General features: G+C 39.5%; 1 protein-coding gene across 11 annotated transcripts in view; it reads left to right on the top strand.

The window, feature by feature from the left end:
• The window catches only part of DAB1 (DAB adaptor protein 1), an 831,182-nt gene that overhangs the window by 796,477 nt on the left and 18,008 nt on the right, over nt 1–16,697 (top strand). For 9 of the 11 annotated variants that reach the window (XM_089515261.1, XM_089515257.1, XM_089515258.1 and 6 more), the window contains 3 exons: nt 4,436–4,492; nt 12,630–12,692; nt 13,294–13,402. In XM_089515261.1, coding sequence (XP_089371387.1) covers nt 4,436–4,492; nt 12,630–12,692; nt 13,294–13,402 — 229 coding nt within the window. The remainder of the gene's footprint in view (nt 1–4,435; nt 4,493–12,629; nt 12,693–13,293; nt 13,403–16,697) is intronic. The other 2 variants (XM_089515260.1, XM_089515259.1) reach the window with 1 other exon arrangement.

Below are 16,697 nucleotides of genomic sequence, written 5' to 3'. Positions count from 1 at the left end.
TGGTTTCGGATTCTGTATTTGCTACACCAAACAAACCACAGTGAGTCTTTAGTTTTTTTGTGGGTTCTTCAGGCTATGGTGGCCTGAAAATGACACCATATGAAAATGCTGTTTCACCAGCATCTGTGGCTGGCATCTTCACAGAAGTGAGTCTGTTTGGGTTATGCTAAACAAACAAACCAGAATTAAGATAAACAAAACAGAGTTATCATTGCAGCCAAATGCTGATGACAGCTTTCTTTAGATTATTGTGTGTGTGTGTGTGTGTGAGAATGTATTCAGAACAAGATTGTCTCTATGAAAATCCTCCCAGTGTTATGCCTTTTCTCAATCTCCTACTTCTTTCACTTGTACAGTTAGTACTTCATATTAGGCTGAGACAGCCTTGTTCTCAGCTTCCACAGTTTGCATTTCTGAGATATGTCAGTTTTAAGACGACTTCTTAATAATGCATTTATTGAGTGGAAAGACAAAGCAATTAACTCCTTTATTAGATTTTTGAAGTGGTGTCTCTATCCATTAGGTCAAGAGAGTAATATTTTTATAATTTGCTCAAATGTTTCCTGCTGCAAAGATCTTAAGACTTAAAAACTTCATTAATTGCTTCATAAACTATTCTAAAGCTTAGAGGCCGCTGACAATTTCTGCTAATATTAACAGTAAGTTGGATGTTCAGTGCTTCAAATAATAGAACCCTGGTACCTACACATCTTAATATATTTGGCAATTTTACCTCAAATCAAGTCTGAACAACTTTGGTTGGAATGAGTGAACTTTGTTCAAAAGGTGGACTGTAAAATAAGGGAATTATTTTTAAAAATAGTAGTGACAGGTCTTCTTAGAAGAGGAAGAATGCTTGGTTAGAATCAATATGTGCCAGTGTTTGCTAGTCCTTTGCTTCTGTTTTCAAATATTAAGGTGAAGTTTCCCCTAGGAACAACTTAAAACAGCAAATGAGGACACCCATCCTAGAATTTTATATATATCACCAAAATGGTAATATCATTTGCTGAACACAGCATAGCACAGGAAGAAAAATATATCAATCACATTGTAAACCACATTTAGTCCCAGTTCTGGGCCAAATGTATAAATCCTGGAACCATTTTAAACAGCCGTTATTTCTATAGATAGTCAGTCCATTAACGGCTACCTATGTGATATAATTTTTCTTTGTTTATTTACTCCTTTCTTCACAGAGCTAGTATTGAAATACAATAGAAGGTTTATATTATGTTGGTTTTGTCCAGAAAGGTTGTAATTGATCATAGTATTGTATAAATTTAGTGTCATATTTAATCATTAGCAAGAAAGTAACCTATTAATGTTTCCGTCTTCTGTATTTATTCTGCTTATAAAATATTTCTGATGAGGTTTTTGTGGAGACTGGGTAGGATTTATTATTTTCTTGCTTCTTTGCATGACTTCTTCACAGTGGACAGAAAGGTGTGGTTCACATTTTTTAATAAATATATCAGCAGATGCTTACAGTACTTCCACATCTTTACATGCAAAAATATTCTCAGGAACAGATACAAAGGAAAGCCATTTTGTCCTTTAAATGTTACAGCAAATTTGACCTACAAAGGAACAGATGTTCACTTAATGATGTTCTGCTTTTAGGCAGATATTTAATGCAGCATTTGCCTAATTCTTTTATACACCTTCGACTTCCCTCCTTTTTCACTTCTTTCCCTTCCACGGTAATGGAGAGGCTTAAGAAACCTGTACAGTGACTTTTAATTTAAATTTTTCTGGGTTTAAATATTCTGCCTTTTAAAAGGTTTATAGACTGTTTGCTGACATGGGAGATAACAACATTAGTGGCAAGGCTTAATACTTTCTCGATAGGAGGATTAACGTTACTTTTGCTACTTCCCTATTTAGTCACTTCTTACAACTTGTTTGTGCTCTATGCAGTGTCTAAACTATGGGGTATGCATGTACTTTGTGCCAAAATGAGACAGATTTTCAAGTAATTAAAAGCAGTCTTTACAGTTCCTCACAAAGGAATCCACAAAGACTGTGATGCCATAGAAGATTCAAGCCACCAAACATCTTCCCACACTTCTGATTGTTTCATGCAGCACTCAAGGGTGAAAAGATGGGGGATTTTTCCTCTAATTGAAGAAACCTTTCTTATTGAAATGTCTAAAAAAAGACAGACACACGGGGCCAAATATTTGCCCCCAGTTAGTGTAGTGTAGCTCTGTGACATCTCTGCTGAAGACTTTTCCATGGTCTAACAGACACTAATGGTTCACCCTTAGGAAGCATCTCCTCAGCAGCAAGTGATGCGGAACAAGAACTGATGGAGGATACAGCTCAAGTGTTCCATGATAATTGGACACTTGGGACATAACAGTGACACCAGGCAACTGTTTTCTAGGAGGTCCTGCCACAGCGCAGTTAGATTGTTGCTAATGGTCTGTTGAATGTCACACACATGTATCTCTCATGTTATGCTGTTGGTCAAGACATGAGAGAAATTGGTGGTGTTTCAGCAAGACAGCTGAAGTTGCATTGTGACCTGGCATGACAACAGTGAAGGACTAGTAGGACAGGTCAAATGATGCTCAGAAGGGAAGAAAATGGGATATATTCAGTGTAAAAATGATGTTGTTTTGGATTGTGAGAAGGTGCTTAGCTTGTAGCAAATTTACCTATGTACCTTCTTGTGTGCTTTACTAATACCAATAGAGTGAGCAGAGAATAAGAAAACCATTCCTAAATGGTGTGTGGGGATCCAGTGATAACATATTGGTCACCAGGATTGTAATATCATTTGCTGAAGACAATGCATCACAATAAGAAAGAGGTGTATATCACCAAACTAAGTATCTTGCAATGGATTTCATAATAAATATATCAGCAGATGCTTACAGTACTTCCATTATCTTTATATTGTTGGGTGGGGTGTAAATTGACACCTTCTTCATCCTTACTTGCAAGTAGTATTTGATTATTTCTCCCTGTTGCAGAGAAAATGAAGATATGTGCACAGTTTTCATGAAGCATTCATACTTTGCCACCTATTCTGGTATTTGATGTTTAAAACCATGTGCATTTCTGCACAAAATAATTTCCTAAAGCATTTGGCAAAGAGTGAAAGATATTGCCACTGCACTGTTCTAGTGGGCAGGATTTACTAGGCATCAGGGAACACCCCCCCCCCACCCCCAGGCCAGGAAACAAATATGAATATTCCCTCAAGCTCTAGCTCTGATTCCACTATGGATTGCTATGACAAATACATCACAATAGGAGGTGGATTCTGTGTAGCTTGCTGGGTCTCGCCTTATTTGCACATTTTCCACATTCATGGAGATCTTGTTCCCCTAACCCCTGCAAATATGGAGGGACAACTGTAATCCTGTAGAATCTCTGTCTTGGAAGCCTCACCATCCACTGGCCTCAACCCAACATGGCTTCACATAGCATATATTTCCATATGAGGAGCTACCACTGTGCTGAACTCTTTACCACCACCACACCTGTGGACTACTGTAACCCTTAAGCCTCCCCTCATGGCCAATTCATACCTAGTGGAGAGCGGGAGCATCAGACTATGTCCCCATAGCCATGCATGAAGAGATTACCTCTGCTACTGAGTTCCACTGGGGTTCTCTAGAAGTTGCAGTGCCTGAAGCAATCTCTTTACATCTGGCTGTGGGAACATAACAAAATGCTACCTAGGCTTTTTCCACAAAAGGCAAAGATTGGTTGGGGAAAGGCAGCTTCAGTAGGCTACCGTAGGTCTGGAGGGACTTTGGTGATTGCAGAGGGTGAAATAAATGCAGACTTCTGCAGTGATTGAAAACAAACATTTGCACATGTACAGTTAATGTTCATGCATTTATGTCTCTAACAGAAAGCTGGCTAGTCACGTAGTAGGTGTTTTCACCCACCACAATATCCCCAACTTTATTTTTTCTTCTCTGAATGAAAAGCAGATGGGTGCACTTGGGTGACACTCTACAGAAGGGAATAAACCTTATTCTGATGGCCACAGTGTATGGGGAACGCAATCAGTTTCTCCCTTTCTCAGCAGTGTCCCAGATTGTAGTCCATTTACTAATACTCATTGGAAACCATTATGAATTCTGGTCCACCCTGTCTATCTCAGTAATTCATCATCATTTCCTCACACTGGGTTCTGTTTATTGGTATAAAAGCCTCAGAACTGAAGTTTGTGTTTCTTAATGAACTAGAATTCAGTTTCACTTACATTGTTACTTGGCACTGAAACAAACCCATGTGTTCAGCATGATCAGATTATCACTGAGGTAAGCAAAAATATCTTACTAACAAACTACAAAATAGCTCTTGTTCAGAAGTAAAATCAATAATTGTTGAAGTCATCATTGTTGTGCTCAGCAGTACATGCCATTTTCATAAATCATTCATTTTCATTTTCATCAATCATGCATTACAGCTGGAGAATGGAAACCTGTTGTTGGACATAGATGAAAATCTTGATAGAGTCACTCAGGTAAGCTAATCCTCTGTAAATATAGATGAACTCACCAAAACTCGGAAGAAATCAGGGAAGCTGTTAATAGAAAATGCAAATGTTTGGTTATGTTCCAAATAGCCAACAACTGAGTATTTAGTATAGTTGATCCTCCAAATTTGCAGCTTTGACTTTTGTGAATTTGATTATTCATGGATTTGATTAATATGTTCTGTGTAGGAATCTCTAGGTCCTCCAGCGTGACTCACTGGAAGTTGACTGGAGGACCTAGAGAATCCCACAATTCTAAGGTCAGCTTCTGGTGGATGTTGGAAAAAGGATTGCACTGGGGGACTTAGAGATTTTTTAGAGAAGTTGAAAAAATAGTATTTTTTAATTTCCATTTTCTCACTTTAACAGGGGTCCTGGGTTCCTAACCCTCACACATGTGGAGGGCGCACTGTAATTTTCTTTCACAGGGAGTTAATTGCTCAAAACTAAATGTGTTTGAGGTTGTATTCTGTCCTAAAGTTCCTGAACAAAACACTAACAGACAAAATTTTGACCCAATCAATTGGCAGCAAGTTCCAAGAGATAACTAAAAGATCAAGCATGTCAAAGGTCAAAGATGTGATTAAAGTATCAAAAGTTAGGATGGTAAATGTAAGCCCCCCTCAAAGTTTTCCATGTAAAAATGAAATAAAATTGCATGTCTAAAGTGTGGCATATTTTTAATCCAATATAAATCACATCTAGCATGTTTCAAGTCTTAGGCAAGAACCCAGCAAATCAGAGAGCTTAGGTATAACTTTTTTTAAATAACCCATTACTTTTGGCAGGCTGTTAAGCAATTTGTTGTGATATTCTTTATGCAGAAGTAACTCATTACAGTACTTGTTACTAACACAGTACCTTCTGATTATTTTTTAAAGCTCTCTTAAATACAAAAGTATCCCCAGATCCTCCAGAATGAGCCACAGAATGTAAGATTTTAGATGTCACAACTAAATGTTATTCATTATGATATTTCTATTTAACATCTATATGAAGCTGCTGGGTGAGATAATACAGAGTTGTGGAGCTGGGTGCTATCAGTACGCTGATGACACCCAAATCTATTTCTCCGTGTCTCGTTCGTCGGTCTCGAATTCCGATGGCATCTCCCCTCTCAATGAATGTCTTCAGGCAGTAATGGGCTGGATGAGGAAAAACAGATTGAAACTAAATCCAGACAAGACGGAAGTGCGCACGGTAGCGGCCCCGAAACCAAGAATTGGGTTACAACCTCCAGTCCTGGACGGGGTCACACTCTCCCCCAGTGACTGTGTTCGCAGTCTGGGGGTGCTCCTTGACTCGTCGCTCCTGATGACAAATCAGGTAGATGCGACAGTCAGGAGTGCCTGTTATCAGCTTCGGCTGATACGCCAGCTGCGCCTTTTTCTGGAAGTAAGGGACCTTGAGACTGTTGTGCACGCACTGGTAACCTCACGCCTCGACTTCTGTAATGTGCTCTACATGGGGCTACCTTTGTCCTTGACCCGGAAACTTCAGCTGGTCCAAAACATGGCAGCCAGGCTTGTGTCAGGTACATCTAGGAGGGACCACATCACTCCTGTCTTGAGGTCCCTCCACTGGCTGCCTATCAGCTTCCGGGCCCAGTACAAGGTGTTGGTTATCACCTTTAAAGCCCTAAATGGCTTGGGTCCAAGCTATCTTAGAGACCGCCTCCTCCCGTACAATCCTCCCCGCGCTCTCCGCTCCTCTGGGAGGAATTTGCTGCAGCCTTCAAAATCTAGACTTGCGGCTACCTCTCAGAGGGCATTCTCTGTTGTCGCCCCTAAGCTCTGGAACGACCTGCCGGATGAGATCCGTCAGTTGACATCTTTAGACAGCTTTAAAAAAGCTGTCAAGACGGATCTCTTCCGGCAGGCCTTTCCAGATTAAATTTTTTCCCGGCCAGGCTCCCGGGCTCCCCGATTTCCCTTATTCTTCTCATGGCCCCATCCTCTGATGGTGAGGATTACTGAGGGTTTTGGGGTTTAGTTTAGGATAGTATAATTATACATTGTTATAGTCCCATTTTAATACATTTAAGTGTTTAATATTTTTTTAAGGGGGGGAAGGGAGTATAAATATTTATGTATATTTTATTCTGTAAATTTTTATGTTGTTCACCGCCCAGATTGGCTTTGCCACTGGGCAGTATAGTAATAATAATAATAATAATAATTATTATTATTATTATTATTATTACTACCATTCCTTATGTTATTTTTAAGAGTAACACTGCTATCAGTTGTTAACTGAACAAAGTAAAATGTTAGAAATAGCATTATGTTATACATACATTTTACATTCATGCATACTTCCCTTAATATCATGGAATTTTGGGGTGGTCTACAATAAAATCAGTTTAACTAAAAATAATTTAAATTGTTAAACAATGGGACAGTACAGACTGGCACTGACTGCATGCTAGGGATGAACTAGGGCTGAGCATTTACATGCTCAAAGCCCTAGTTCTGCCACACATGCACCATTATGGCGTGCACCTGTCTATACAAGGCATGCCATGATGACACACATGTACTGCCATGATGACACACATGGTGCTCGCTGGAAGGGTCGTCATCATGGCACACAGGTGCACCTGTGATGCCCCTTCAAAGAAGCTGCTCAGAGCAGCTTCTTTTAGGGAGCGGGTCAGTGCCACAGCATGCAGCTGTTAATACCTCGTGGGCTTCCACAGCTACAATGCCTCAGCAGAACAAGCTCTCTGCCACATCTTCTTGGTGTATTGTTCGAACTAGTAGAGCACAGGAGAGGGCCTCTCCAGCAGATCTTGATCTGTGGATAGGCATAGATAGGGAGTGAAGCTAACTGAGGCCCGGTACAGGCAGGCAAAAAGCACCTGTCTGTGGGTGGTGAGTGTCCCCACAGTCACACCCCTCCCCACACTGCCCAGGCACCATATTTGCACACTCCCATTCAGACGAGGTGCACGTTGATGATGCAGCACTATGTCAAAGGGGCGTGATCAAACTACCTGGCAGCTGCTATGGCACCTCCTCAGAGGCACGAAAACCAGCTCCTTCTTGTGCTCTGAAGAGGCTGGATCGGTGTCGGGGTGTGCATTTGCCACAGCACCTATCTGGGGCAGAAAGTGGCAGTCTTACCTCCCCTTCCTGCCCATTTCTACCCGGCCTGAAGTATTGAGGTTCCAAGCCATTTAGGGACTTGAATGTAATCATCAGCATACTCTGCAAATGATGTATTTTAATGAATGAACTCAGTTTTATTTTTATATCTTAATCAAGATCTCCTATACTCTATTATGTCTCTGCTCACTAAAATTAAAAAAGTTTGTCAAATGGAAATAGAAATTTAGTGGAAACCTATGAAGACAACGAGAGAAGCAGAAATGAAGTCATATTAGGAAAAGCCAGAAAAAATGAAAATAGTTAGATTTGAGAAATTGCTTGGTTTTTTTTTTTTTTTCTCAAACAAACCAGACAATCACTGACTGCTGTGTATAAATCCTGGTTGGAATCTGATAAAGAAAATGTGACAATTTTCAAAATGATAGCTCGGTTAGCCTGTTTCAACACAAACAGAAGGTAGGAGTCATCCAGTCCAACCCCCTGCCATGCAGGAACTCTCAATCAAAGTATACCCAACAGATGGCCAGCCAGCCTCTGTTTAAATACTTCCAAGGAGGAAGTCTTGCAGCAATGTTATGATTAACAAACCTATTTCAGCATACAATGACATAGCCGTGTTAGTCTGGACAATCGGTATACAAAGAGATCTTGTAGTACCTTTGAGGCTAACTGAAAATAGTTGGCAGCATGAGTTTTTGTAGACTAGAGTCTACTTCCTCAGGCTGTTTCTTGTCTATGAAAGCTCATGTTACCAGCTTATTTCTTTCAATTAGTCTCAAAGTTGCTATAAGATCTCTTTGCATACTATTTCAGAGTAGGCTTTTGTAGAGTCCAGTCCATTTCTTTGGCTAGTCTTAAAAGTGGCACAAGACTCTTTCCTTACATAAAGACATTGTTCCTGTTGATGCATCTCTGTTGGTCTGATCCCCATGTTTACTGGGACACATTAACAGCAGGCAACTGTCTCTGGGTCCCCCCTTCCTTTAAATCAGATTCAAATAGAAGCAGACAATCTTCTAGTGTATGTTTGCTTTAAATAAAACTTGCAAAGAACATTATTAGTTTCTAAAAATACCATTTATTTATATTAGAGAAATTAATTTTGATCAGGTTTGTGACATGCATGCTAATGCAACTGCTGAAATTGCTCATCAATTTGTCATATCTCCATGCTTTCTCTGTGTCATTCCATAAAATGTCTAATTATTAACTATGTATATGAAATGATAGTCTATGGAAGAACCACATTTTTAAATCTAGTTGAAAGTTGAGTATGCCAGGACTCTAGGGGTGATACAAAAAGCTGGAAAGATGCACAGGAAATAATTCTTTGCCAAATTTATTTGGCTTCCAAATTATTGCTGGATGTTCTTGTAATCAATTTCAGTTGAATTCTGCAGTTCATTTCAAACATCTCAGCTCATGTCTGGAGAGAAGCTACAATTTTTATGATAATCTACTTTGTGTGTGTATACATGTGCACATTTGTGTGTGTGCATGTGCTTCCATTCCACAGTAATTCTCTAGCTGCTGAATCTTTTTAGAATAAAAGATTAACAAGAAATAGCTTTATCAGAGTACCCTTGGCTTCCAGAGGCTGGAAAATAATCTCTTCCCTTGATAATTGGGAAATTTCTGCCAGCCTGCATCTTTTTTAGAAGTGGATTTGTTACGCCTCTTAGCACATGAGGAGCCCAACCTTAAAAATGGGTGGCATCTTATTAAACAAAGAATTTTATCAAAGTGCTATCTTTCAAATTGAACATCTGAAATATTATTTGCCTTTCTTGCTTGGAATTTGTACATGGACTAACTGGTCACTTTCCTTTCAAATTAAGGCCACAATTTTATTTTATTTTTCCCCTTTTAAGGACTTTGTGCTACAGAAAGGGTCTAATTCATTTTTCATTTTGAGTGCCTTTAATTGAAGTCACTTCAGGCTCAAGTACACCCTTTCCCTGATATCAAAGCTTTATGAAGCTTGAAGCTTGGAAGCCCAATGTCAAGAAATGAAGACTTTCTCGAACCTTATGATTACCTTGCACTCTCTGCCAAGCAAATAGATCTCTACCCAGCCTTAAAGCTGTTTTTGGCTTTCTGAATATTGATTAGAATGTATACCCCTGTGAAGGGCACGAGAGCCACAGGAATAAGAGAAAAGGACAGTATATCATAAATATTTTAAAAGTAATTAGCTTGCCATGATGGGATAGTTTTGACTAACACTGCTGCCTGTCCAGTGCATGTCTCCTGCCTGTGGGCCTAGTAGTTAGCCACATCTGAGTATTTCATCTGCACACACAAAATTCACATTTGTCCAAATTTTGCAGTTCCCACTTTGGATTCAGTTATATGGTATGAACATCCATGCACTGGAGTATTTGTATGTTTAAACACACAAGTTATCTACATACTGATATCTGATGCATTGGAAGTGACTCACACATTTACGGTGATCAAGGTCCCTTATGGTTTGCTTCCTCCATAAAAGGAGTTATCCTTCATTATGTTACAACAGTAATGCAATTTAGTTGTGCCTTGATGTTGCAAAAATACAATTATTTACATATACCTTCTTATTTGTAGCGTATTATTTCTAAGTTCTGGGCATAGTGCCACAATTTGATCAAATGATAGGATCAGTCTTCTGACATTATCATGAGGGCAAACTCTCCAACTAACAGTGTCACTTGGACACAAAAAGGGAGTTCTGGAGGACAGAGTTCTCTTTTCAGAGGACTTTAAAATTTCTTTTAATAGTACTCATTCTACCTTCCATCATCACTCAGGCACATATAGTAAATGAGGGGTGCTGAGGAACCTTCTGCAGGATAGTGCGGGAGCTGTTCATTGATCTTGTGTTACCTCCTCTATAGACAGCATGGGTTAAAACTAGAAAGTGGAAATTTGTACCCACAGATTTCATATGGTCTCCCCCTGCCTATCCACATGGGTACTAAAACAGAGGTTATGTGGTTTAATGTACTTCCGATTCCTGACCTCATGGCTGGAAAAAGCAGGAAAGAGATTGTACGCAAACTATTCCACACTCCAAAAGAAAAGAATCACCAGTGACTACAGAAGTCCAGTCCTACACAGGCTATCATGGCAGAAGGAAGAGAGCATAATGGAAGAAGAAGGGGTCAGTTACTGTAAACTTAGGCCCAGTACAGATGAACCAAAAGTGCCGTCCTACAGGCGGGTTGAGGGCTGAGCGTCTCCACACTTAGAGCCCTCCCTGCGCTGCCCGGGTGCCATCTTGGCGTATGCAATGATGACATCCCTTTGATGCGGGGCGTGATCAAGCTGCCCAGCAGCTGCTATGGCACCTCTTTGCAGGCACAAAAAGGAGCTGTAAAAAATAGCTCCATTTTGTGCTCTGCAAAGGCTGGATCGGTACCACTGTGTGCGTTAGCTGCAGCACTGATCTGTGGCAGAAAGGGGTGGCATCTCACCACCCCTTCCTGATCATCTGTATGAAGGGAGGACAGTGGTAGCACAATCATGTTGATAACAATGAATGCCAAAATTACTCCTGTGAATATTCCAAATGCAGACAATACCTGTCCTCTCAACATTGTATTATAAAAGTGAATGAAATATCACAAATAAGAGTCTTGCCTCATCTTTACCTGCTGAATATGTGTTAGGCTGACTTTTTTCTTAGAAGTATCATCCCATAGCAGCCGGGCCAAAAGCTCCTTCTTAACTTTAGTACATTCTTTAGTACATTGTATCATTATGCAGGACAGAAGACTAGAAAGGTTTCTCTGTACCTTTTCTATAATTTCATTGCTAATGTTTTTCTTCATATAGTTCAGGACCCTCATGTGGAAATATTTCTCCAGGCTTCTTCAGACTTACAAAACCCCTTTCGTACAGTGCTGTGGCTCTACTTTAACTGCCCTGGCTCCATTTTATGACTCTTGAGATTTACAGTCTAGGGAGAATTATTCTCTCACTAAAATGCAAATTCTAGGTTTCCACAAGATATAACCAGGACAGTTTAGGTAGAATCAAAGTGTTAGAATTATATTGTGTGAGAGATCCAGGTTTCTGCAGGTGGCTAATTTACCCATGCAACAATTTGGGAGCTTGCCCGGCAACCTGCTGTACAGTTTTCTGTTACCACTAACAACCTACCCTCTGAGCAGGAACAACTGCCAACTATAGGTTATTTGGATGAATTGGCTACTCTAGAAGAGACCCTATCTTATCCTGTCTGGATTAATTAGTGCCACAGAAGGAACATGGATCAAGTAAGACTGAGATTAGTGGAATATTTTTTTCAGGATTGTCTACAGAAAGCTCTGAGTTAAGATGTTTAAAGATATAGCTGTGTTAGTCTGTAGTATTAATATATAGAGAGATTTTGTAGCATCTTTGAGACTATGCTGCAAACTTTTTTTTCCAGTTAGTCCCAAAGGTGCTACAAAATCTCTATACATATGAATCAAAATATATTGAAGAGATTTGTCAGCATCAAGAAGGGCATGTGGCTGAAGGACCAGGAAGAATGCTCATCCTGCTCATAGGTTTCAGACAACTGAAATGTAAAAATAATCTTCCTATAATTTCCTATGTGGGATCTGAAATGGATACTTAAGGATGCTTTGGAACATTTTATAAGGACAGCATCAGAGCAGAAGTCCTTAATGTCCTTGGTCAATTTAGCCTACAGGCAGAGAGTTCTCAAGAGGCTCATAATTTCCTGTTGCAGTATTCCCATACCAAGAACACCTACTGGTTTTATTTAAAATTCCTTTTTCTTGCAGAGGTACTATAAAGGAGAAATACTGGCAGGGATTTAAAAGATGGCAAATTCTTAAACTAATTTTCTTTAAGATATGCCTCACAGGCTAGTTGAGAGTTAAACTCTAAATAACTTTCATTTGAATGCAAAGAATATATTGAAAATGTATGTTTGCCTTTCACTGCCCAATCATATTCAGTATTGCTCAGTGGATGAAAGAAGATTTATGCCTGACTTGTTCTTTTTTCAAAATTCTTTACAGGCTGTTCCCCAACTAGAACTGTTTGGGGACATGTCCACTCCTCCTGATGTAACCTCTCCCCCTGTAAGTATTAGTGTTAAATGTCCTGTCATTTTCTTCCATGCTCCTTTCAGCAGCTTTCATGTAGTGATATAAGGCATGTAGATATTCATGAAGAACAATGCCCCATACTGAAACTGAAAGAATTTCAAAAAGCTTTGCAATCATATTACCCAGTTTGACTGTTTCCCTGTGTAAAATTGCTCATTACTTTACTACTTTTTCAGCACTAATTGCTTACACTGATCCCCTGTGAAGCTATTAAAATCAGACAACCTTAGACCTTTATGAAGAAACAGGTGCTGGAGAAATTTGCATATATCTGAGGAATTGGAAAAGAACCCTTTCAGTTTACAGAATACATTACAAATTATCTGAGGTTTTTCTTGTACAATTGCTCATCCTTTCCTGAGCTGCTGCTGCTTTCTCCTGCTGTTTTCTCACATCGTCATCTTCTCTCTTATTACCCCACCCATCATCCACCCCATGCTTTCTTCTCTCTCTTTCATGCTAGCTCTTTTAATTAGGAAAGAGGATGTGGTGCCAGTTCTTGGCAGGAAAAGCATCAGCTGTGATTCTACCAATATATGTTTATCAGTGCATTCTAATTTCCCTTCTTTTACAGACCCCTGCAACTCCAGGTGATGCCTTTATCCCATCTTCATCCCAGTCACTTCCTGCTGGTGCAGAAGTATTTAGTTCTGTACCTTACAGCACTGCTGCTGTACCCTCAGGTAAGTTATTCACATCAAACTATCTGACAGAGAACATAAATGGCCAACCTGAGCATATTTGATTTTCATGAGAACTAGGTATTGTGTTTCTAGTGTTGTGCATCCAATATGGAGAACAAACTTGGCTGCATTTTGAATATTAGCTACTAAGTGCAAGTTAACACATGCATGCTCCTAAGTGCATAGGGATGGGCCATCAGGTCTAGCATCCATGTACATCTCCTCCAGCACATTTTGGGGTCCCACTGAGAACTTAGCTCATAATCTATTCATTTTTTTCATATCAATAACCAAATACTGTTACAGTCTCTCAAGCTGCTTGATCCTCAAGAACACAGTCCTATTTTAGTTCAATGAAATTTCAACAGCAGGAAAAAGAAACAAAAACCAGTTCTTTCAAGATGTATTTTTCAGTGTTCTTCATGTCCAAAGTGTAAATGATGCTGGTTTTAACATTTTGCCACTGTCTTTAAGGCCCAGTTAGTTTAAAGACGATGGTTTAAACCCAGCTGATGTCTGTCATCATGGTGGGATTCTCTTTTCTTTTTTTCTCTCACCCCTATGGCCTTATGTGGACATGCACGTGCACACCCACCGACCAACGTGAAGATGTTTTGAGGTTTGATGGGTGGTGGGCTGCCCTTCTGGCTCCACTGAAGAGAAACATCCACTAAAGAGAAACATCATCAGATATTCTCCAAACCATTTGATCCCAAATTCTACAGCGCGCCTGCGTCATACATGGGCGCACCTTACGTGGCTTGAGCATACGCGCTCAAGCCGTGGGGTGCGCTTGGGGCGGAAGGGGTGGCACGTCCCATTCAATTGAATGGGCGCGCACACCCGTTGCGCCCCACGCGCTGCCGCACCACCATGCACGAGCCCCATTGTTTACAATGGGGCTTGGGCATAGGCGGAATTCGCCTTACGCGGAGGGATCCGGAACGGATCCCCACGTAAGGCGAGGGCCCACTGTACTTTTGGAATGTTCAGCATTTGATTTTGATTAGTCCTCTTTTTCTATGAATTAGGCAGAACTGTATATGGTCTATACTAGCTTTCTAAGTCCTGTTGTCTGATAAATTATTGGATCTGAATAAATGATTTTAAAGTCCATATATATATAGGTGACTGTATTACTGGGAATTGGGGAACACTAAGAAGGAATTAATAAATTTGAAGCCAGCCCTATGATCACTGAAAATCATGAACAACCTCCAGCTGCTTGTTCAGATTTCAGTAGGGTTTATCACAGGAATGGACAAAGTGCAGCCCAGCCCCATCTAGCCAGTCAATTTCTTAAAAAGGCCTTTTCTGCTGCCACCCCCATGCTAGGAGTAAAATTGCATTTAGAGGGTAATTTGTGACCTCCAGAGGATAGGGGGCACACTTAACTGTTTTAGTGGCTAATTCAGAAGTTGGAGAGGTGGTGTAGCGTGATGTGGCCTGCAAAAGTTGAGAGCAGCTTAAAAAGGCCCCAGACCTTCAGAAGCTGCCTGGATCTGCTCTACTTGCTCATTTACCATCATAGGAATAAATCTCTGGGTTCTTCATTATCTCGGATATACAAATAGAAACAACATTAAATTATAAACCTGGGAGCTGGAAACTGTTTTGTTGTTGTTTTACTTGTAAAGTGTCATGTACCATTATAGTGATATATAAATAAATACATGATTATAATGATGATGATGATGATACTTCTATCTCCTTTTTAAAGCTAACACATTATAGATTTAGTTGAAGGGAAAAGACCATAACATTTTCTATTGTGTGTTAGTTTTAGTACACAAGAAATGTTGTTATTTTCTAGTTTGTCAACATACTGATTGATGAGTGGAGATGATTTACAATAAAAACATAAAAGGGAAATTTCAACACTTTTAATAAAAAAGGAAAGAAATTATAAAATGCTTATATTATAATGAAAAATGTTCTAAAACCAAGAAAAGGCATTCTGTACTGACAGCTTGGCAGAGCAGTATACTTATTACTAGCTGTCTAAAATCAGTAATGAAGGAACCAACATAATCTCCCTAGGAAAGTAGTTCCACAAGTACAGAACTACTACGCGGAAGGCCCTATATCCAGTCAACACTCGTCTTACTTCTCTGGGTCTCACCATGTAATGAGATCTCAGATAATGAATGCAGCTGCACAGCAGATTCATCTGAGAGGAGTTGATCTTTTCAACACCTTGCCCCTAAGCCTTACGCATCACATTATCTAGAAAATGAATTAGGATTCAGTTTTTGGAACACTATTATGAAAATGTTTCTTGCTATTTAAAACTAAAATCTGATCTTGAAAAAGAATAACACAGTATATGCTTCCAATAGGAGAAAATATTTGTACAATATGAATTGCTAACCTAATTGATGTATTAGTGAAAGTTATTTAACTTCCATATAGCAAAATGTCAACATATATAGATAGGTGTGCATTGAGATATTAAGTTATTTTAAAACATTGACGCTACTTCAGTGTAAATGCTCAGCTTGGCATTTTGTAGTAGGTAGATGAAATCTATTACTTGTGAAATTGGTTTGGGGCGGTCATAAGGTGTATCTGATTAAAAAAACAAAGCAGAGAACAAGAAAACACTATGTATATCAAATATTGTAATTTGGGCTTCATACAAAATGTTTTTGCAAGCTAATGGATCTTTTGGCTATGTTTTAAGAACATCTGTAAGAAACAAATTATGTTTTCAGAATGGCCTTCATCACAAACATTCAAACAATCTGCTATCTTCGCTCAATGTTGAATACACACGGCTGCTGTTTCTAATTCAGAAGTGTTGATAATTCTAGTTATATCAAGTGGAAGAAGAAGACAGTGTTTCCCCCAAAAAAAGTAAAGAGTGATGTGATAGAGCTATCATTGTCTTAAGATACTTCTCAATCAAGGGAAAGCATGAGAAAAGAGCCAGTTTGGGTTTTCAATGGACAACAGATTTGATTAACTAAGATTTTAAGAATATGCATAATACTGTATGTTCCTATGCCAACTACCATATTCCTTCTCAGCAGTGCACTCTCTGTTGGCCTGAGGTACTGGCAGGTCATACTTTTGAGTAGGCTTCTCTAGCTTGAGATCTCATAGCTCCCTGCTCTTAACATCTTTGCAGTAGTGAAATTTTTCTGTTGACATCATATCTGTGCATACATCTTACTGTTTTAAATAGATGTTCTGCACAGGATTCAAACACAGCTCTGAAAATGCTAACCTTCATCTTCAAAATGTGGCTCAGAGTGAGGAGTTCCTCCCTCTTTTCCCTATTAACATTTGCAGT

Source organism: Sceloporus occidentalis, unplaced genomic scaffold, assembly GCF_023333645.1.
Source record: "Sceloporus occidentalis isolate IW3139 unplaced genomic scaffold, rSceOcc1.0.p SCAF_3, whole genome shotgun sequence".
NCBI classification, from domain to species: domain Eukaryota; kingdom Metazoa; phylum Chordata; class Lepidosauria; order Squamata; family Phrynosomatidae; genus Sceloporus; species Sceloporus occidentalis.
This window is presented reverse-complemented; position numbering and strand designations above follow the sequence as displayed.